We start from the raw sequence: 23,831 nt of genomic DNA, 5'->3' as shown, positions 1-23,831 counted from the left end.
CTCTTGGTGTCAGAGGTGAGATAGGTTGGTTTACAGCAAGTCGGATACCCAGTTTCACCAGTAGTATTTGTCAAACGACTGTATTCCTTGTGTTTATCCAACATCAGGCTACTCTATTTGTTTAGTCTTCTGTCTTGAGTATTTAATGTGTTCCACTGTAATTTAATTTTTAAAATAATAAACATTTTTGTGTCCAGTGCCAAGATGGCAAAGGGAGGAAGGAACTCTCTGGAACTCTCCCAAATTTCCCCTCTAAACCAACACAAAACTGCTTCTGAATCATTCCAGGAGCAGGGAAGTAGCTTCCCAGCCTGGCAGGAAATGTCTGTCTTACCTGGGTGGATGGGAAGTGAGATTCAGGAGCAGCAGCAACAAAAACAGCTTCTGGGCTCACAGCAGGGGCCTGAAGCAGGGCTCTGAGCCTGGGGCAATCCACCAGTGAGGTTCCACCCACCTGAAAACCAACCTCTCCCTGGGCAGGTGAGCAGTCTGGGCAGCATAGCAGGGACCCTCTCTAGCCACCCGAAAGCTAGCACAGACCACCAGGGAAGCTTTGGCCCCACTGCTGACCAGTAGTGAAGCCCCACCTAAGGCTGGTCAATATCAAGTTCCCACCCCTGGGACCTCCCAGCAGAGAGACTGTTTCCAGGGCAAACCAGCAGCAGGGGAATCCAACCCTCAGCAGATCACAACAAAATTACTCTTCCAGGGCCTGCTAACTGAGCAACCCAGCAGCAAGGCACCACCTCTGGGGCAAACCAACAACAAGATCACTCCTCCAGGGCCAACCACCAGAACGACTTTGTTAACTTTTGCAAGACAGCACCAGGATACCATCCCTGGAGAAAGCCAGCTCACATTCTGGGGGGCCAAAAGGGAGTACTAACCCCCCAGTAATAATCAGAAGAGAAGCTACACAGAAGGCAAGCAGATAGGCCCTGAAGCCCAGTGAAAGCCACCAGCAAGACCCAGAGTCTCAGCACAAAAACTTGGGACAGTATAGGAATAGAAGCCAACTCTCTCATAAAAACATCAAGGCACAAAAATGAGCAAAAAAACCCCAAAAAACAAAAAGAAAAGCTTGACTATTGACAGTTACTACAGTGATAGGGAAAATCAAGGCATAAACATAGAGGACAATAGTAACAAAATGGCCACAGGTGAAACTTCAAAGAAAAATGTAAACTGGTCTCAGGCCCCAAAAGAATTCCTAGTGGATAAAGCACCAGCCCTGAATTCAGGAATTCAAATCTGGCCTCAGACACTTGATACTTACTAGGTATATGACCCTGGACAAGTCACTTAACCCTCTTTGCCCCATGAAAAAAAAATTCCTGGAAGAGCTTAAAAAAGAACTTTAAAAAGCAAATTAAAGAAGTAGAAGAAAAAATTGGGAAAATAAATAAAAGTAATACAAGAGAAACATTAAAAAGAAATACAGGGCAGCTAGGTGGTGCAGTGGATAGAGCACTGGCCCTGGAATCAGGAGTACCTGAGTTCAAATCCGGCCTCAGACATTTGACACTTACTAGCTGTGTGACCCTTGGCAAGTCACTAAACCCTAATTGCCTCACAAAAAAAAAAAGAAAGAAAGAAAGAAAGAAAGAAAGAAAGAAAGAAAGAAAGAAAGAAAGAAAGAAAGAAAGAAAGAAAGAAAGAAAGAAAGAAAGAAAGAAAGAAGGAAAGAAAGAAAGAAGGAAAGAAAGAAAGAAGGAAAGAAAGAAAGAAAGAAAGAGAGAAAGAAAGAAAGAAAGAAAAAATAGAAAAGAAAAGAAATACAAAAATTTACTGAGGAAAATAACTCCCTAAAAAACAGATTTAGCCAAATGAAAAAGGAAGTACAAAAGGTCACCAAAGAAAATAATTCTTTAAAAATTAGAATTGAACAAATGGAAATTAGTGACTCTATGAGACACCAAGATACAATAAAATAAAATAAAATAAGTTAAGCAATAGAAGAAAATATGAAATTTCTCATTGGAAAAATAACTGAGGGGGCAGCTAGGTGGTGCAGTGGATAAAGCACCAGCCCTGGATTCAGGAGGACCTGAGTTCAAATCTGACCTCAGATACTTGACACTTACTAGCTGTGTGACCCTGGGCAAGTCACTTGACACCAATTGCCCCGCAAAAAAGAAAAAAAGAAAAACAACTGACCTAGAACAAAGATCCAGGAGAGATAATATAAGAATTATGGGATTACCTGAAAGCCATGATCAAAAACAAAAAGCCTGGACAATATCTATCAAGAAATTATCAAAGAAAGCTGTCTTGATATATTAGAACTAGAAGGCAAAATAGAAATTGAAAGAATCCACTGACCACCACTTGAAAGAGATCCCAAAATAAAAACTCCCCAGAACATCATAGCAAAATTTCAAAGCTCACAGATCAAGGGAAAAGTATTGCTAGCTGTCAAAAAGAACAATTCAATTACTGTGGAGCTACATTCAGAATTACACAGGATTGATTTGGCAACTTCTACATTAAAGAATTGCAGGGCTTAGAATATAATATACCAGAAGGCAAGGGAGTTGGGTTTATAACCAAGAATCACCTACCTAGCAAAATTGAATATATTCTTTCAGGAGGAAAAATGGACATTTAATGAAATAGAGGACTTTCAAGATTTATGATTAAAAGGCCAGAGTTGAAGAAAAATTTCTATCTCCAAATACAAGACTCAAGAGAAACATAAAATAGTAAAAAAAAAAAAAAGAAAGAAAGAAAAAAAGAAACAAGAAAGAAAAACCATAAGAAATTCAACAAAGTTAAACTGTTTATATTCCTATATGATAATATTTGTAAGTCTTAACAATTTTATTATAAAAGCAATTATATGTAGTATATGTAGAGAGAGGATGCAGTCATAAGGTGATTTTGAAGTGACAATAATATTTGTAGGTCTTAACAACTTTATTATAAGAATAATTAGGAGTATATATAGACAGAGGGTGTGGTTATATGATGACATTGATGGGATGACACCCCAGAAAACAAAATACAAGGGTAAGAAAGAAATTGCATGGAAGGAGGGTGAAAATTGAACAGTGTGAATTGTTCCCCCCCACACACATAAAGAGGCATGAAAGAACTATAATAATGGAGGGAGATAGGTGGATGGGTAAAGATTAAACCTTACTCTTATCAAAGGAGGCTCAAAGAGGGAATAACAAACTCAGTTGGATATAGATATATATCTTACCCTATAAGGAAATTTTAAAAGGGAAAGGGATAATAGAAGGGGAAGGGGGGACTGATACAAGGGAGGGAATATTGAGGAAGGTGGTCATCATAAGTAAAACAATAAGTAAAAATGTGAGGAGGGAAATGGGGGTAACGGTGGGGGGATAAACAGGTGAAAAATATGGAAAAAAATAGTCATCATAACTATCAATGTGAATGGGATGAACTCAGACTTTAAACAGAAGCAGATAATAGAATGGATTAAAAACCAAAATCCTACAATATGTTGTTTACAATAAACACATTTGAAGCAGAGAGATACACACAGGATAAAGGTAAGGGGCTAGAAAATATTTATTTATTTATTTATTGGGGGGTGAGGCAGTTGGGGTTAAGTGACTTGCCTAGGGTCACACAGCTAGTAAGTGTCAAGTGTCTGAGGTCAGATTTGAACTCAGGTTCTCCTGACTCCAGGGCTGGTGCTCTGTCCATTGTGCCACCTAGCTGCCCCTAGAAAATAACTTTTTATGCTTCGGCTGAAGCAAAGAAATCAGGGAGAGAAAACATGATTTCAGACAAAGCAAAAGCAAAAGCAAAAGCAAAAATAGATCTAGTTAAAAGAGATAAAGAAGGAAACTATATCTTGCTGAAAGGTACTGTGAGACCCCCTTTAGTTTTTGTCAATGTGTTGCTCAATTTCTTTCCTCTTTTTCCATTCCCTTTACATTGTTAGTTATAAGTATCTGTAAAGTGATTGCTTCATGTAAGGAAACTACTGTTTCTTAATGAAGCATGGGGGGAGTGTGAGAATATTATTAGCAAGGGCCTCCTGCTGAGTAAGCATGAGACCACCCTCAACCAATCAGTTTGAAGCAGTGTGTAAGGCAGTTAGTTTTGTCAGTTGGGTTTTTTTTTTAATTAATTAATTTATTTGTCAGTTGATTTTGTCAGTTGGTGGTTGGAACCTTGTGGGGTTGGCAGCTGAAGAAGGAGTAAGGTGAAATTCTGATTTCTTCTTGAGGGTAGATTAGGTTTTCCTATTCTTTCAGAGACACTTGTTCTCTCTTTGTTAACCTCTAATATATATTTTCTTTTGTTTTAGTTTAGTTTTGTTTTTTTGGTGGGGCAATGGGGGTTAAGTAACTTGCCCAGGGTCACACAGCTAGTAAGTGTTAAGTGTCTGAAGCTGGATTTGAACTCGGGTAGTCCTGAATCCAGAGCCAGCCCTTTAACCACTGTGCCATCTAGCTGCCCCCAACCTCTAATATATTTTAATAAATGTTTAATACCTAAACTGTTAAACTGTTGTCCTAGCTAGCTTTCCCCACACAGGGGACAAGTAAGGTGACCACACACAATGAAGTCATATCAGTACTTAACACATATGCACCAAATGGTATAGCATCTAAATTTTTGTAAGAGAAGTTGAATGAGTTACAGGAGGAAGTAGATAATAAAACTATTCTAGTGGGGGACCTTAACCTTCCCCTCTCAGAACTGGATAAATCTAACAAAAAAGAAATAAGAAAGAAGTTAAGGGAATGAATAAAGTTATTGAAAAGTTAAATTTCTGATAGATCTCTGGAGAAAATTGAATGGGAATAGAAAGGAATATACTTTCTTCTCAGCAGTACATGAGACCTACATAAAAAATGACTATGTATTAGGGCATAAAAACCTTACAACCAGATGTAAAAAAAAAGCAGAAGTAGTATACACATCCTTTTCAGATCATAATGCAATAAAAATTACATTAGATAATGGACAATTGAAAGAGAAATTAAAAATCAATTGGAAATTAAATAATCTGATCCTAAAAACAAATCATAGAAAAAATAGATAACTTCATTCAAGAAAATTACAATGATGAGACAACATATCAAAATTTATGGAATGCATCCAAAGCATACTTAGGGGAAAATTTATATCCCTAACTGCTTACATCAATAAAATACAGAAAAAGCAGATCAATGGATTGGGTATGCAACTAAAAAAACTAGAAAATGAACAAATTAAAAATCCCCAACTAGATGTCAAATTGGAAATCCTGAAAATCAAAGGAGAGTTGAATAAAATTGAAAGTAAGAAAACCATTGAATTAATAAACAAAACTAGAAGCTGGTTTTATGAAAAAAAAACACAATAAAATAGATAAACCATTGATTAATTTGATGAAAAAAAGGAAAGAAGAAAACCAAATTACTAATATCAAAAATGAAAGGGGTGCACAAAAAAATGAAAGGGGTGAACTTACCACCAATGAAGAGGAAATTAAGACAATTATTAGGAACTATTTTGTCCAATCATATGCCAATAAATTTGACAACCTAAATCAAATGGATGAATATCTACAAAAATATAAATTACCCAGATTAACAGAAGAAGAAATAAAATATTTAAATCACCCAGTTTTAGGAAAAGAAATTAAACAAGCCATCAATTAACTTCCTAAGAAAAAATCCCCAGGATCAGATGAATTCACAACTGAATTCTACCAAACATTTAAAGAACAATTAATCCCAATACTATATAAATTATTTGAAAAAATAAGTGAAGGAGTCCTACCAAATTCCTTTTATGAGACAAATATGGTGCTAATACCCAAACCGGGAAGAGCCAAAACAGAAAAAGAAAATTATAAACCAACTTCCCTAATGAATGATGATGCAAGAATTTTAAATAAAATATTAGCAAAAAGATTACAGCAATGCATCACAAGGATCATACACTACAACCAGGTGAGATTTATACCAGGAGTGCAGGGCTGGTTCAACATTAGGAAAACTATCAGCATAATTGACCATATAATAAGAAAATGAACAGAAATCATATGATTATCTCAATAGATGCAGAAAAGGCCTTTGACAAAATACATTACCCATTCCTACTGAAAACACTAGAGAACATAGGAATAAAAGGAACTTACCTTAAAATGATAAGTACTATTTATCTAAAACCATCAAAAAGCATTATCTGTAATGGGGAATAAGCTAAAAGCCTTCCCAATACAATCAGGGGTGAAGCAAGGATGCCCATAATCACCTCTATTATTTAATATTGCACTAGAAATGTTAGCTATAGCAATAAGAGAAGAAAAAGAGATGAAAGGAATTAGAATAGTAATGAGGAAACAAAGCTATCACCCTTGGCAGATAATATGATGTTATATTTAGAAAATCCTAGATGGGGGGGAGGGGCAGCTAGGTGGTACAGTGCATAGAGCACCGGCCCTGGAGTCAGGAGGACCTGAGTTCAAATCTGGCCTCAGACACTTGACACTTAGTAGCTGTGTGACCCTGGGCAAGTCACTTAACCCCAATTGCCTCACCAAAAACAAACAAAAGAAAATCCTAGAGAATCAACTAAAAAACTACTTGAAATTATGAACTTTAGCAAAGTTTCAGGATACAAAATAAACCTACATAAATCATCAGTATTTCTATATATTACCAACAAAATCCAGCAACAACAGATAGAAAGAGAAATTCTATTTAAAATAACTGCGGCAGAGCCAATATAATAAAAATGACAATTCTACCTAAGGTAATTTATTTATTTAGTGCTATAACAGTCAAACTATCAAAAATATTTTATAACTTACTAGCTGTGTGACCCTGGGCAAGCCACTTAACCCCCACTGCCCCGCAAAAAAAAAAAAAAATTCATAGGTCTAGAAAAAATAATAACACAATTAATCTAGAAGAATAAAAACTCAAGGATATCAAGAGAATTAATGAAAAAATACAAAAGAAGGTGATCCAGCAGTGCCAGATCTCAAACTGTATTATAAAGTGGTAATTATGGAATGAATCTACTACTGGCTAAGAAATAGAGAGGTGGATTAATGGAAGATAATAGGTATGAATTACACTACAGTAAATGACTATAGTAATCCAGTATATGATAAACCCAAAGATCCAAGCTTTTGGAACAAAACTCATTTTTGACAAAAACTTCTGGGAAAACTGGGAAACTATGTCAGAAACTAGGTATAGAACAACATCTCACACCACATACTAAAATAAGGTCAAGATGGAGACATGATTTACACATAAAGGATGATAACATAAGCATATGAAGAGAGGATGGAATTGTTTATCTGTCAGATTTAGAGCAGAGAAAGAATTTAGGATCAAAGAAGATATAGAGAATAAAACAAAATGTAGAATACATCATTTTGATTATATAAAATTAAAAAGGTTTTGCACAAACAAAACTAATGTAACCAAGATTACAAGGGAAGCAGAAACCTGGGAAAGAATTTTTGAAACAAGTATCTCTGATAAAGACCTCATTTCTCAAATATATAGAGAATGGAGTCAAATTTATAAAAATACAAATCATTCCCCAATTGATAAATGGTCAGAGGATATGAACAGGCAGTTTTTAGACAAAGAAATCGAAGGTATCTATAATCATATGAAAAATTCTCTAGATCACTAGTGATCAGAGAAATACAAATTAAAACTCTGAGGTATCACCTCATACATATCAGAGTGGCAAATATAACAAAAGAGAAAAATGAGGGGATGTGGGAAAGCTGGGATGCTAATCCACCATTGGTGGAGTTGTGAAAAAAGTCAACCATTCTGGAGAGCAATTTAGAACTATGCCCAAAGAGCTATAGAACTCTGCATAGCCTTTGATCCAGCAATAGCACTGCTAGGTTTATATCCCAAAGACATGGCCAAAAAGAGAAAAAGATCTATTTGTACAAAAATATTTATAACAGTTCTTTTGGGAGTGGCTAAGAGTTGGAAATCAAAGGGATGCCCATCAATTGGGGAATGGCTAAGCAAGCTTTGGTATATGATGGTGGTGGAATATTATTGAGCTATAAGAAAGGACAAGCAGGGGCAGCAAGGTGGCGCAGTGGATAGAGCACTGGCCCTGGATTCAGGAGGACCTGAGTTCAAATCCAGCCTCAAACACTTGACACTTACTAGCTGTGTGACCCTGGGCAAGTCACTTAATCTTCATTGCCCTTCAAAAAAAAGAAAAAAAAAAGAAATGATAAGCAGGATAAATTCAGAAAGGCCTAGAAAGACTTGTATGAACTGATGTATAGTGAAGTGAGCAGAATCAAGAGAATATTGTGCACAGAGACAGAAATATTGTTCGATGAAGAACTGTGAATAACTTAACTATTCTCCACAATGCAATGATTCAAAACAGTCCCAAAGGATTGTTGATGAAACATACTAACCACCTCCAAAGAAAGAACTGATATTCATTGAACACAGACTGAAGCAGGCTATTTTTCACTCATTTTTTTCTTTTATTCAGGTTTTCTTACTCGAAATGACTAATGTGGTCATGTTTTACATAATCGTACATGTATCATCTATATCTGTTTGCTTACCACTTTAGGGAGGGGGAGGGGAGGAAGGGAAGGAGGGATAAAAATTGGAACTTTAAATAAACATGTTTATTATTTTTTTAAAGTAATAAACATTTTTTATTTATAGTTTGGTGTTCTGATTTTTATCCCTCCTTCCCTCCCTTCCCTCCCCCCTCCCTGAGGCGGGAGCCTCAAAGCAATCAAATATGGGTACTATTCATCTTAAAGTAAATACGCCCAATTCAATACTCAACAGTGTTTAAACAGTGTAACCACACTGTCTCACAGTTTAATTCTTTAATTTCAGAGGAGGAGTTAATTTTCTAAGGATACAATTGCACAGCCCTCTAAAAATCACTTCTTTTTCAAATTAAAATCATTTCTTATACAATTGTTTCCCAACATTCCAATCTTAGAAGGACAATAATAAGATAAACAATGTTAGAGATGTAAAATGTAACACAAAGTTGCCAGTCAAATGACATCAATTCAGTTCGCTGTATTTCTGAATTATCTTCCATAAAAAAAATCCCTTCATCCTTCAGTCCCCTGGGCACTGGACTGAGTGCACTCAGAGCAGAACAGAGTAATTCTGACTCCCTTACATTCAGTTCTTCTTCCTACACCTCCAAACTCATCATCTTAAGGTCAAACTTCAAGAGTGGTTTGTATTCAGGTTTGATCTATGCAGAGAGGGCCAAATGTCCGAATTAGCCTCATGGGAGAACCCACTTTAAAGTACTTTAAAGGAACCCAGTCTAGCTCAGGAGGCACTCAAGTCTGGTCCGCAGCTGCGGATGGCGTGTAGAGTCCCAGCTTCCCCCAAGGCGATTTGCCGCCAACAACTCAAAATATAGGAACCTCTTCTTTCTACGAGGCTCCCGCTGCCCACTATTTATCCTGGTGGAGGTAGGAGAGGAGGAGGAGCGGACGAGTCCCAGAGCCGGAGGAGGGAGGAGCTCTCATAGATGGTGGGCGGTAGCCCAGGTGAAATCGGAGCCCTGCGGTGGACTTTGGAGGCCTGGGAGGAGTCTAGGGAAGAAGAAGGGGCCAATCCAGTGAGGGAGCTCTTGCACGTGATAGAGGGCAGGGCTTGGGGAGGAGAGGCAGGCGGGTCCTGAGATGCTGGCCCTGCATGTGATTGGAGGAAAGGGGGCCTCAGGGGCTGGGCAGGGCGGGCCTTCTGGGAAGTAGGAGGGCCCTCCCTGAGGGCTGCCTGGAAGCTGGAAGTTTGGGAGCTGAGCTCATTTCAGTCGGCCTTCTCTGGGGCTGGCCTCTTTGTCTGCCTTCCCTGGGGCTGAGACCTCTGCTTCTGGAAGCCAGCTCTGTGGGGGCAGGTCCCAGGTACTGCTGAGCCAGCCTGCCCCCGCCCCCACCCCCGGCCCCGACCCCGGGCCCGACCCCGGGCCCCCCGCCCCCACCCCCGGCCCCCGACCCCCTGCACATTTCCTGTTTTCTGGCTGCTCTTACCATAGGGTATCCCTCCTCTTCTTCATCTGACCTCCTGGTAAGTGACCTCCAGGTCCCCGGGAGCAATCTTCCCTCCCAGGCCTGGCCTGGAGAGGCCGAGCTCCCCGGTCCTAGCTCTTTTCCAGATCCCCATCACTTCCCCGAAGTCTGGGGTCACCCTCCCTAGATTTACATTTGGGCCGTTCTTTTCCAAACTTCAGACCTTGTCCGTAGGCACCCAGGAATTCTGCATCCCTGCTCCCAGCCCCTGGTTAGAGATTCAGTTGTCCTGCCTTCAGACTCTCCCCCGCCCGCCACCACCCCCCCCCAGGATCCTTGAGTTCTCCCTGCCCTGAGGCCCCCACATAGGATGCAGGAACCAAAGCTCCTACCTGCCCCCCTCATCTGAAGCTCCTGGGCTGCTTCCCTCTCAGATTCCAGGTTTCCTGTCTCCCTTGAGGGATTCCAAACCTGAGCTCTAGCAGAGGGTCCCAGGAGTCCTCCCCAGGCTGAGCGTCCACCTGGAGCATTTCTGTCCCTCCAGTGTCCCTGACCTCCCTGCCCCTCCCAGACCCTGCCTCTGCTCCCCTTTCCCTGCCCCCTCTTCTTTCTGAGCCCTCAGACCCCTGCCGGGGACTGGATATTGTCCCCCAGCCTCACGTTCCCCTGGTCATTCCTAGAAACCTCATTCTACAGCCCTCCCAGTCCTCTACCTTCCTTCCCTCCTGAATCAAGCAGTCTGTTCTCTTTTTTTGGGGGGGGGGGGGCGGGGGAGGTAATCAGGGTTAAGTGACTTTCCCAGAGTCACACAGCTAGTAAGTGTCAAGTGTCTGAGGCTGGATTTGAACTCAGGTCCTCCTGAATCCAGGGCCAGTACCTATCCACTGTGTCACCTAGCTGCCCCTAAGTCTGTTGTCTGGATAACATTTGTGTTGGTTGAGGACAGGGGATGCAAGGAAGGCAGAGTAACAACTGGAGAGAGAGCTCTGGCCCAGGAGTCATCGAGGCTTTGAGAGGTCTCATCCCATCTGGGAGCCAAAGCCCCTTCTGCCTCTTATGTCTCTGTAGGGTGATAGGAGACAGCTTAGTGGAGTGGAAGTAAAAGACTAAGGCGGGGTGGGGCCGTCTTCATTTCCAAACCTCACCCTACCTTTGAGCTCCCTCTTTCTGTTGGTTGGAGTCTCTGCTCTGAGAACAGGGCCAGGGTCTTTGTAAGTTCTGGGGGACCTCCCCCTCTGTAAACCCCTCTAGGCCAGCCTCCTGCCCAGGAAGAGAAGGGAAAGACCTCTCCCCCCTGGGATCCTGCTCCCTCCCCAACTCTGTCTGCTGAGGACCAAGGCCTGGCCCAAGCAGGGAGCCTGGAGCCAGTGGCAATGGCCTGTAGGAGCCGCAGACCCCCAGCCCAGGTGAGTGCAGTCTGTGCACAGACCAACATCACGAAAGAGCCCATTTGCATAGATGCGGAGGGTGGTCTTTGAGGCTGGCAGTCTCTCTCACCCACGGAGCGTTTCTTTACAGTAATAGGTAGGAAACTGAATACAGTCGGAATAACACTGCCCTGCCTGGAGCTGGGAAAGTTGTCTTCCCTTGACATTTCAGTTCTGACTTTGGGGGATTGTACAGTAATGAACAGAGAAGCCTAACACGTGAAATGTTCTAGTGTGATTCACCTGGCTTTGCCCTGTAGGACAACATTCGCCTGCCCACTGGCTTCTTTTGTTGTTGTTTTTGTTTTGTTTTGGTAGGGCAATGAGGGTTAAGTGACTTGCCCAGGGTTACATGGCTAGTAAGTGTCAAGGGTCTGAAGCCTGATTTGAACTCAGGTCCTCCTGAATCCAGGGCCGGTGCTTTATCCACTGCACCACCTAGCTGCCCCCTACCCACTGCCTTCTTCTTCTTCTTTTTTTTAGTAAGGTAATTGGGGTTAAGTGACTTGCCCAGGGTCACACAGCTAATAAGTGTTAAGTGTCTGAAGCCAGATTTGAACTCAGGTACTCCTGACTCCAGGGCCGGTGCTCTATCCACTGTGCCACCTAGCTGCCCCTACCCACTGACTTCTAAAGAGCGAGTCATCCACACAACCGATTTGACTCACTCTCGTCAGAAAAGCAACACATGTTCAATCTATGTGTCTGCTTTGCTTTAATCGCTGATAGAACATAGATGTTTTTGTATAAGATGCTTGTGCTGCTTTCATTTAATTATTTTGAAAAAATGCAATATCCATCTTAACAACAAAAAAACCAAACCAACCCAATACTGCCTTGTTCTTTTCTGTCTTTTTGTTGTTGTTGTTGTTGTTTTTGTTTGTTTGTTTTTGAAGGGCAATAGGGGTTAAATGACTTGCCCAGGGTCACACAGCTAATAAGTGTTAAGTGTCTGAGGTGGGATTTGAACTCAGGTGCTCCTGAATCCAGGGTCAGTGCTCTATCCACTGTGCTACCTAGCTGCCCCCTTTTCTGTGTTTTGAACTGATTCCTGGCAATTTGGAATCTTGCACTTTAACTTCCCCCTCCCCAACATTGCTGCCCTCCCCTGTTTGTTTTTTCACTTCTCTCTCATGATAAGAGACTGACAAAAACCCCTACATGGGGCAGCTAGGTGGCGCAGTGGATAGAGCACTGGCCCTGGAGTCAGGAGTACCTGAGTTCAAATCCAGCCTCAGACACTTAACACTTACTAGCTGTGTGACCCTGGGCAAGTCACTTAACCCCAATTGCCTCACTAAAAATAAAACAAAACAAAACAAAACAAAAAAACCCTACATCACTCCTTCCTCTCTATCCTATGGGCGCCATGCCTTTGCTCTCTTTGTGCCTGCCTAGCACCACCCCCGAAGCACATGCGCATACACACACACACACACACACACACACACACACACACACACACACCATCTCTCCCCTCCCTTTGTTTCTTGTGGTCTGGCTCTCCCTGGCAGCACCCAAAGGTGCAGAGAACCCCTTCGCACTGAGGCTTGCCTGGCCTGGCCTGTAGCAGAGCTCAGATCCCATTTCTAAGGCCTTAGTGCTAAGGTTCTTAAGCACAAGTCACGTCAGTTTACCCTAAGGAGAGCAAACATCTCAGCTGTTCTCCTCTGCAGTCTCATGATTGGCATGTCTAAGGGAGAAGAGGGACCTTGTGGGCTATTTGATCCCTTTGTGGGGCTGTTATTGATTCCAGACAATAGGAAGTGGGGGGCAGGACAGGAGCCAGGAAAGGCCCCTCACACTGAGGGCTGTTTTCTCAGTTCTTATGGAGATTCCAGGACAAGGTCAAGTTGTTTGTCCTTGGGGTCACTGGAGAGGACACAAGGGACGCTGATGGAAAAGGAGAGGATGGTTGCTCCTTTTCCTAGTAAGACATCCCTCAGCTTGATTCCAACTGAAAATATCAAATGCTTTTCTCATTATTCCATTGGGCGTGACCTTCCTGCAGATCCCTTCTCAGTGCTTCGGTTTTCTTCTGTAAATTTCTGAGCCCTGGGCTAGATCAATGCTGGAGTCTCTTTCAGCTCTAAGTCCTATGAACTTTGATGTCTTAGGAGTTGGTGACATTCCAGGATGTGGCTGTGGACTTCACGGAGGAGGAGTGGCGCCTCTTGGACCATTCTCAGAAAGAGCTGCACAAGGAGGTCATGCTGGAGAATGCCCAGAACCTGCTCTCCCTGGGTAAGGACCAAGACTTCCCCTGGTAACTGAATCTGCCTTCAAAAGGAGTATCTTCATTCCCTCCCTGGTGGGCAGAGTGTGGGGTATTTATCAAATCTTAGAAAGGCCAAAGTGCCAGCCTCCTGTGTTCAAGCCTCCTGCTGCCTGGTTTTGCTATGAGAACTCTTTGCATTGTGGGAGAGGGAACTGGGAGCTTTGTCTACAAAATCTCTAAACACTGATCCTGCCTCATTTCCTTGAAGACGGGCAATGAAGGGAGCCTTCTTCCTCCCAAGGCTGCCCTTCCTCTTTGGGAAATGTTTTGTCATTAGAATGTTCTCTTTGTTAATAAGGATTAGTTGGTTACTCTGATCCTGGTGTTACCCTTGGATACCAAGTGTGCCCTTGTTCTTCCATCAGCCATCCCCCAAATTCAAGTAGAGATGCCAGGCAAGAAAGGGAAGGGAATAAGTATTTGGATACATCTCCAATTAGCCAGGCACTAGCCTCCTGGCTGTCTTCATGTACCTTATCTCACTTGATCCTCACAACAGCCTTTTGGGTTTGGTGCCATTATTTATAGTTGAGGAAAATGAGGCAAATAGAGATGAAGTGATTTGCGCATGGGCACACAATGAGGAGGCTTTTGAGGCCAGATTGGAGCTCAGGGCTTCCTGCCCCGTGTCCAGCTCTCTCCTCTGTCCTATCAGCTGCCTCTGATTTCTGGGCAATGCAAGCCATGGGATGGGGGCTTTCTTCTATGAAGGAGGTAGACAAAGTCAGGATTTTCTGACTGTCCCACCACTTCTCACAGCCCCCAAAGCTCCTGGCAAGAAAGACCCTGGAAACCATCTTTGTGTCGTCCTCAGGACCACCTGGTGGAATTCCCCCTTTCACCTAATGGGGACTAAATGACAAGTTTCTCTCCATCCTCACACCTGATTTATTCCCCATGCCCAGGACTTCCCATTCCCAGAGAAGGTTTGACCAGCCAGGTTGAGCAGGAAGGCCTGAGGAGCTCCTGTCCAGGTGAGTGAGGGGAAAGCTGGAGTGTGTGGGCTCTTATCACCTGAGCCTTCTTGATGTTGTGATACAGGGAAAGCTACACTTGGGGGCAGGAAGCCCTGGCTTGTCATTGCTTTTCAGACACTTTTTAGCAGTAAGATCCTGGGCAAGTCATTGAGCCTCTGAGCCTCAGTTTCCCCATCTGCACAATGAGGGGTTTGGACTCCATGGCCGTCCAGTTCTCTCCTAATGATGAATCAATGATGCTGTTAGAAGTCTTTGCTGGGAATTTGGGGGCATGCAACTCTCCTGCAGCTGTCTGAAGAGGGCTGAGGCTGTCTCATAGGAGCTCCTTCGGAGACCTTCCTTAAGCCAACAAACACTTAGTTAGTGCCTACTGCATGCCAGGCCCTTTAGTAATCACCAGGGATAGAAGGAGATGCAGGGGACACTCCCTGCTCTCAGGGAGCTTGGTCCCTTGGGAAAGACAACACAGACACAGCCTGTCATGTGTAATGATTGGAATGACGCCACCTACTGGAGACTTGCTGTGGAGAGCTCCACCATGAGGAAAATGCCTCAGAGGCATTGTGGCTTTTCCTTGGCATCAGGAAATGACGTTTGCTCATGGGTGCTGTCTATCAAGTCTACCAGCCAATCAACTGGAGGAGCCTCCTATGGTCTGGGAGGAGACAGGAAGGAGGAAAGGGAGCCTGCGCAGAGAGCGCAGGCCTTTTGGGTTCCGGACTTGATGGTGGTGGCGGCAGAGGACTTCACAGGAAATTTGAGGAAAGATAGGAATGCTAGGCTGTTAGAATTCTGTTCTCAATCCTTTTCTTTCTATTTTCCAATAAACCGTTAAAAACCTAAACTCGTTTTATCAGTGATTTTTAGTCAGTTTCCCCCAAACTGGGGGAACACATTAGAATCCACATTTAGAATCTTAAATTACACACATGTAGAGCATAAACCAAGGCCAGTCCAGAGGAAGAAGGTTCAGGGGGACTGGAAGAGTCTTCTTGTAGGAGGTGGGGTGTGAGCTTCTACTTCAGGGGAGCCAGGGAGAGCCTTCTAGGCATGAGCACCTGGCTGGGCAAATCCATGGAAGTGGGGGATGGAGCGTCCTGTTCCTGAAACAGAAAGGAGGCCTCTGCCCCCTGGATTCTGGCCCATGTGGAGGGCAAGCAAGGTAAAAGAAGACTAGAAAGGTAGGAGAGGGGCAGTAGATGAAGGGCTCTGTGAGCCCAACAGGGGAATTTGTCTTTGATCTTGGTGATAGGGAGCCACTAGGGGTTTTGAGTGGGGAGTGACATGGTCAGGCAAGAGCCTAGGAAGATGAATTTGACAGCTGGGGAGAGACTTGAGGGAGTGAAGCCAACCAGCCAGTTCTTGCAATAACCTCAACCTAACTCAGGGGTGAGGTTGAGTCCTGAACCAAGAAAGGGGCAGTGTTGGGAGAGAAAGGGATGTGTTTGAGAGAGGTTGCCAAGGTAGAATCCATAGGACTGTGTAATAGATTGAATGGAGGAGAGAGAAAGTGTCTGAGAGCTAATGAGGAGTGGGTGACGCCCAAGTTATGAGCCTGGATGATGAGGAGGGGGGTGTCCTGGATGCTAACAGACAAGCCAGAAGATGGGAGCATCAGGGGAAAGATAATGACTAGTTTGGGGTGTGTTCTGAGGAGTCCCAGGAGGGAGTCATGTCCCACAACTGAGAGAGAAAAGTAGAGAGTGTCAAGGAAATGTGGATGGTTGTTAGTATCAGAGGCTGCAAAAAAGCACTAAGAATGAGGATGGAGAAAAGGCCATCGGTTTTAGTGATTCAGAGGCCATTGGTAACTCTGGAAAGAGCTGCTTCAGCTGAATACTGAAGTGGTGAGCCAGGCTGCAGAGAGCTTTGGAGAAGTTAAGAGGAAAGGAAGTGGTGGCACCAATGACAGATGGCCATCTCCAGCTGTTCAGTCAGGAAAGGGTTGGAAGATGTAGGGCACTATGTCATGGTGGGGAAAGGAATCAGCTGACTTTTCATGCATCACATAGTCTTGGTTATATTTAAACCAGTAGAGAGAGTCAAAATTAGTGGAAAAACTGAGTATGAATAAGGAGGGAATTTGCTGGGGGAGAGGATGAGATGGACTGGGATCATTTATGTACTTACGTGGGTTTACTTGGGCCAAGGAGGAACAGAAGGCATGTGACCTGTGCAAAATGAGGAGATAAAGTAGCTGTAGGTAAATATCTCATTTGGCAGTGAAATATGAGGCCATGTTCTGATCAGAGACTTGCTAGGTGGAGGAGACACGAAAAGAAGTGGAAAAACTCAGTGGTGAGCGGGAGAAGGAATCAGTTGGTGAGCTATCCAAGGATTGCCTTGCCACAGCGAGGGCCCAGCTGAGGGTGTGTAACTAAAATTGTAATTGATCCAGGCAGCCTAGTGTCAGGTTTTTCTCTATCTCCATTCATCAGGACAGGAATAGGGCTCTTTGCCCCATTCTTGGAGAATCATTGGTCAGATTCATGTAGGTGACAGCCTCCCTAAGGTTGGGTAAATGGTAGGTGGTGACTCTCAAGTCTCCCCTAGCAGGATCAGGGGCTTAGAGGCCTTTGCCATCTTCTGTATTGAGTCTGATCTGGTCTCATCAGGGTTAAAACTGTACTAAAATAACTACTTGTAGGTGCTAAGGTACAAGAAAGAGAAAGAAACAGAGTTAAAGCAAGCACATATATTTGAGAACTAGGAAAGTACACAGACATGGGGGTGGTTTGAGGGTAACCAGATCATGGAACTTACTTGTAGCTGATTCTGGCAAAGGAGAGTGTTTTGGTCTGGAAATACCTAAGTTCAACAGGCACATAGATAGATGGAGAGAAGGAGAGAGGAGAACGGTGGTTTATGAAGGAGAGAATAGTCAGGGTGGAAAGAATCAAAATCATGATGACAATGATAATACCTAACAATTATAGGGTCACCACTGTGTGCCAAGAGCTTGACAAATATCCCTGGGAAGGGGGTGTTATTATTTCCTTCATTTTACAGATAAACTGAGGCAAAGAAGTACTGATGTTCCCAGTGTTGTAGAGCTAGTAAGTGTTTGAGGCTGAATTTCAATTCAAGTCTACCTAACTCGGGGGACATTGCTCTATCCACTGGGCCATCTATCTACTTTGTGGTAGAAAATAAGTTTTTGCCATAGAGGATTCTTTGAGTGGGAGAGATTTACATGATAAGAGAATCTTCAGGTAGTATTACATCCAGTCATCTGGGTCTGGGATCAAAGACACACAAGATATACTGAGTGAGGGGAATCCTGGCATTTCAGTTCTGTTCATTTCACACACACACTGGCAAGGTTATGTTTAAGATTCTGTGAGCTACACAGCTAGGTGGCACAGTAGATAAAGCACTGGCTCTGGATTTAGGAAGACCTGAATTCAATTCTGGCTTCAGACACTTGACACTTACTAGCTGTGTGACCCTTGGCAAGTCACTTCTCCCTCATTGCCCTGAAAAAATAGATATATAGATGATTTGGGGCATCTAGGTGGCACAGTGGTTAAGGCACCAGCCCTGGATTCAGGAGGACCAGAGTTCAAATCCAGCCTCAGACACTTGATACTTACTAGCTGTGTGACCCTGGGCAAGTCACTTAACCCTCATTGCCCCACCAAAAAACCAAAGATTCTGTAGGCTAGGCTTCAGCAGTGTATGAGCAGAGAATCACCAGAAGGCTGGTTTTCCACATGGGAGAGACAGGAGAGACTAAATTACCTGAAGTGCTATTTTTGTTGAAGCTCCAGACTTTGGGATGCTGTCCCATCATTGTTAGCCTCTGTAATGCTATTACTGATTGTTTCTGTAATTTGTTCTTTGATCCACTGATTGTTTAGGGTTAGATTAAGTTAATTTCTAATGTATGCTTTCACAGCCCTTTATTGAATATTTTTATTGCATTATGGTCTGAAAAGGATACATTGAATATGTCTGCTTTTCTGTGTTTGGTTGTAAGGTCTTGATGCCCTAATATTTGGTCTATTTTTGTGAAGATGTCATGTACAGCTGAGAAAAGGGTATGCTCCTTTCTTTTTTTTTTTTTTTAAGTGAGGCAATTGGGGTTAAGTGACTTGCCCAGGGTCACACAGCTAGTTAAATGTTAAGTGTCTGAGGCCGGATTTGAACTCAGGTACTCCTGACTCCAGGGCCGGTGCTCTATCCACTGCACCACCTAGCTGCCCCTGGTATACTCCTTTCTATTCCCATTCAGTTTTCCCCAGAGATCTAGCCTATTTTACTTTTCTAAAATCCTGTTATCTCTTAACTTCTTTCTTATTTTTTTTATGGTTAGGAATATCTAGTTTTGAAAGGGGAAAGTTGAGATCCTCCATTAAGTTTTACCTTTTATTTCCTCCCAGACCTCATATAACTTTTCCTTTAATCATTTGAATCCTATTCCTATTGGTGTATACAGGTTTATTATTAATATTGTTGTTGTTATTGTTTGTCCTTCTTTCTCGATGAGGACCCTGACATCAGGAGGTGATGTCATGACTTGCAGAGAATTGGATTTAATGAGAGAGGGCTATGCAAAGTCACCAACCTCCCTCTCTTCTCCAGAGCCATCTGGGTCCAGTGGCAAGATATGTATCAGGAGAGTTAGAGATGTCCCCAGATGTTTAAGGCAACTGGGGTTAAGTGCATTGCCCAGGGTCACACAGCTAGTGTGACTCAGGTCCTCTTGACTCCAAGGCCAGTGCTCTAGCCACTGTGCCACCTAGTTGCTTCTATTAATATTACTTTTTTGTATACAGTACTTTTTAGCAAAATATAGTTTCCCTACTTGTCTGTTTTATTTAGGTCTATTATGCTTCAGTGATGCAATGTTTATTTTCCCAGAGGGGAAAAATGTAATTTGTAACCAATCTGGATAGTTATTTAGAGCTTAAGAAGTTTTGCTGGAGGACTAGAAGTGAAACACACTGTCTACTTCCTGGAAGATGGATACTGGACTCTAGATCCAGCATGAGAAATAATATCTTTGGACATGGGAAACGCAAGATTTTTTTTTAAAATTTTATTTATTTCAAGGATTTTAGGTTTTCTTTTTTCATTTTGGAAACAGAGGCATTCAAAGATAAAATTGAAAAAATAGAAATAATGACTATATTTTAAAAGGTCAGAATCTAATATGCCACAGGTAAATTAAAAAATAAAAGCACCAAATGGCAATTAGTACTCATAATGGGGTCTCATTTACAGCAACAAAAAATCATCTTAAATAAGATCACCAAGGGAATTACATTATGGTTAAAAAGATGATAGATAGTAAAATAAGAAGATTATTTAGCATACATGCAACAAATGGCATAATACCTATGGATATGAATAGACTATATAAAAAGGTGGATATAACTGAAAATGATTACAGGACAATTGAAAAGAATACCTTTTTTCAGGTTGACATGAAATTTGTAAAGAATGACAATGAGATGAGGGCCACTAGGTGGCGCTGTAGTGGATAATGCACTGGCCCTGGAGTCAGGAGGACCTGAGTTTAAATCCGGCCTCAGACACTTGACACTTACTAGCTGTGTGACCTTGGGCAAGTCACTTAATCCTCATAGCCCACCAAAAAAAAGGATGACAGTGAGATAGAGCATCAAAAGTGATCCATAATGGGGCGGCTAGATAGCACAGTGGATAAAGCACCGGTCCTGGATTCAGAAGGACCTGAGTTCAAATCCAGCCTCAGACACTTACTAGCTGTGTGACCCTGGGCAAGTCACTTAACCCCAATTGCCTCACACACACAAAAAAAGTTATCCATAGAGAACAGAATAGAATAAAACTGACCTCCACAAAATGCATTTGAAGACAGGATTGAAAATGAAATGATATCATCGAGTGCAGTAAACAGAGCATACTCAGTCACGTCTCACCTGCTGGGAGTTGGGTCAGGTCATTCAGTCATTCAAGCTCATGGCCTGAGTTGTAAAGTATAATCAGAATGCTGGCCCTGTCTTTGGGTTAAGTTTGGTGAGAGGTTCCAATGCAACCGTGTGTAGAACCCTTTGTTAATTAAATCATCTTATTGGTGTGAGCTAATAGCATTTTCAAAGGATCGATGCTGCCCACTTAAGTGTGAAGACTCTTTTTTTTGATTGGGGAATTGAATGTGATTCAGTTTACTTTCTGCCAATAGAAAAAAGAGGATATATTGTGGGGACTAAAATTGTCCAACCTACAATAAAAGAGATTGGGGCAGAGGTTTGAGCCAATGGCACTTTATTAAAGGGTCCATTGTCCCCTCTAATGAAGAGGATCTCAGAGCTTCCTCATGATCAGACATACCCCTTCTTCCAGGGCCTTATCTTTATAAGGTTTAATACATGTATACTCTAAAGGCTCTACACAAAGTACGTATTCTCCATTGGTTGATAGATCTTGCTTTGTGGGCCAAAAAATGTCACATCAGCTAGAAACAGTATGTCAGCAGGGGGCATCTGGTTGGGTGAAGCAAGGGGCATCTCCACTGACTAAGTGGTCATGAGAGAGTCACCTGCTCATGTTAAAGAAGAGAGAATGGTCCAGAGGTACAAAAATACATTGGGGGACTTTCATGTCATTGAGTTACCTCCACCATGCTGGACTTAGTCACCATGACAAGAAAAAACAAGTGTGGCGGGCCTCTAACTAGCCTGCTACGATTCAACAAGTAAACCAGCAATCTGTAGCCCACAGCTCTGGGTCCTAATATATAGAACCTATGATCACTACCCCCTATGGAATCATATCAAATTGATTACTACTGATTAAAATAGAGTAGGGGTCCAAATGAATTATTTCTCAATATTTGTGTGTGTGTGTGTGTGTGTTTCCAGCAGATGCAAAGACCAGGTTTGATGTGAAGAGGATTAGTGCAAATCTAAAAATGACCTCATGGAATGACTGTTGTTGTTATAGTGAATACAGCAATGATCTTCCTGAACATCAGAGAACCAACATTGATGAGAAACAATATGAATGCACTCAACATGGAAAACCTTTCAGAAAGAGTGCTAGTGTTACCAAACATAAAAGAAAATACACTGAAGAGAAACCTCCTGAGTGTCATGAATATGGTAAAGCTTTTAGGGACCACTATTCCCTTACTGTACATCAGAGAATCCACACTGCAGAGAAACCTTATCAATGTCTTCAATGTGGTAAAGCTTTTAGTGTACACTATTCTCTTATTAAACATGAGAGAATCCACAGTGGAGAGAAACCTTATGAATGTAATCAATGTGGAAAGACTTTCAGATACAAGTCCAGTCTTGGTCCACATAAGAGAATCCACAGTGGAGAGAAACCTTATGAATGTAATCAATGTGGAAAGACTTTTAGAGCCAACTCAAATCTTGATGCACATAAAAGAAGCCACACTGGAGAGAGACCTTATGAATGTAATCAATGTGGAAAGGCTTTCAGATGCCGCTCCAATTTTGCTGCACATAGGAGAATCCACAGTGGAGAGAAACCTTATGAATGTAATCAATGTGGAAAGGCTTTCACATATCGTTTCCAACTTGTTCTTCATCAGAGAATCCACACTGGAGAAAAACCTTATGAATGTAATGAATGTGGAAAGACTTTCAGATACAATTCCAGTTTTGCTGCACATAAGAGAATCCACACAGGGGAGAAACCTTATAAATGTAATAAATGTGGAAAGACTTTCAGAGACAACTCCAGTTTTGCTAAACATCAGAGAATCCACAGTGGAGAAAAACCTTATGAATGTAATCAATGTGGAAAAGCTTTCCATAGAAACTCCAAGCTTCGTCTACATCAGAAAATCCACAGCAAACAAAAACCCTATGAATGTAATGAGTGTGGAAAGGCTTTTACAGAGAACTGGTATCTTGTTAAACATCAGAAAATCCACACTGGAGAGAAATCTTATGAATGTAAGCAATGTGGAAAGGCCTTCAGAGACAAGTCAAATTTTGCTGCACATAAGAGAATCCACACTGGAGAGAAGCCTTATGAATGTAATCAATGTGGAAAGGCTTTCAGATGCAGCTCCAGGTTTGCTGAACATAAGAGAATCCACAATGGAGAGAAGCCTTATGAATGTAACCATTGTGGAAAGACTTTTGAATACAAATCAAATTTTGCTGCACATCAGAGAATCCATACTGGAGAGAAACCTTATGAATGTAATGAGTGTGGAAAGGCTTTCAGATGCAGCTCCAGTTTTTCTGCACATAAGAGAATCCACACTGGAGAGAAACCTTATGAGTGTAACCAATGTAGAAAGACTTTCAGATACAGCTCTAGGTTTGCTGAACATAAGAGAATCCACACTGGAGAGAAGCTTTATGAATGTAATCAATGTGGAAAGACTTTTGAATACAAATCAAATTTTGCTAAACATCAGAGAATGCACAGTGGAGAGAAACCTTATGAATGTAATCAATGTGGAAAGGCTTTCAGAGACAAGTCAAATTTTGCTGAACATCAGAGAATCCACACTGGAGAGAAACCTTATGAATGTAATCAATGTGGAAAGACTTTCAGAGGCAGCTCTGGTTTTTCTGCACATAAGAGAATCCACACTGGAGAGAAACCTTATGAGTGTCTGGAATGTGGTAAAGCTTTTAGTGTACACAATTATCTTATTAAACATAAGAAGATCCACACAAGAGAAGCCTTATGAATGTAATCAATGTGGAATGACATTCAGATGAAGCTCCAGTTTTGCTGCATACAAGAGAATCCACACTGGACATAAACCTTATCCATGTAACCAAAGTGAAAAGGCTTTCACACAGTGCTCCAATCTTATTCATCATCAGAGAATCCACACTGGAGAAAAACCTTGTGAATGTAACCAATGTGGGAAAACCTTTCCATAGAAACTCCAATCTTTGGGTACATCAGAGAATCCACAGCAAAGAGAAACCATATGAATGTAGTCTGTGTGGAAAGGCTTTCACATAGCACTGCCATTTTGTTGAGAATCAGAATCCATGCTAGGAAGAAACCTTTAAGTGTCTGGAATGCCTTAACACTTTTAATGTCCATTCTTTCCTTACTAAACATCAGAGAAGCCATACTAGAGGGAAAAGCCTCATTAACATCTTCAATGTAGAAAATCATTCAGACTATAGACATGCCTTATTTCCCATGGGAGAATTCACACGAGATGGAAATCATATTCC

General features: G+C 42.1%; 1 protein-coding gene across 1 annotated transcript; it reads left to right on the top strand.

Annotated features, from left to right (window-relative positions):
• The first annotated feature begins 9,495 nt into the window (after positions 1-9,495).
• LOC122748472 (zinc finger protein 420-like) lies at positions 9,496-23,326 on the top strand. Its single transcript, XM_043994102.1, has 5 exons — positions 9,496-9,637; positions 11,228-11,382; positions 13,521-13,647; positions 14,587-14,655; positions 21,507-23,326. The coding sequence occupies exons 1-5, from the start codon at positions 9,496-9,498 to the stop codon at positions 23,324-23,326; spliced, it is 2,313 nt and encodes a 770-aa protein (XP_043850037.1).
• Positions 23,327-23,831: the final 505 nt, after the last annotated feature.

This window comes from Dromiciops gliroides, chromosome 3 (genome assembly GCF_019393635.1).
Source record: "Dromiciops gliroides isolate mDroGli1 chromosome 3, mDroGli1.pri, whole genome shotgun sequence".
NCBI lineage: Eukaryota > Metazoa > Chordata > Mammalia > Microbiotheria > Microbiotheriidae > Dromiciops > Dromiciops gliroides.
This window is presented reverse-complemented; position numbering and strand designations above follow the sequence as displayed.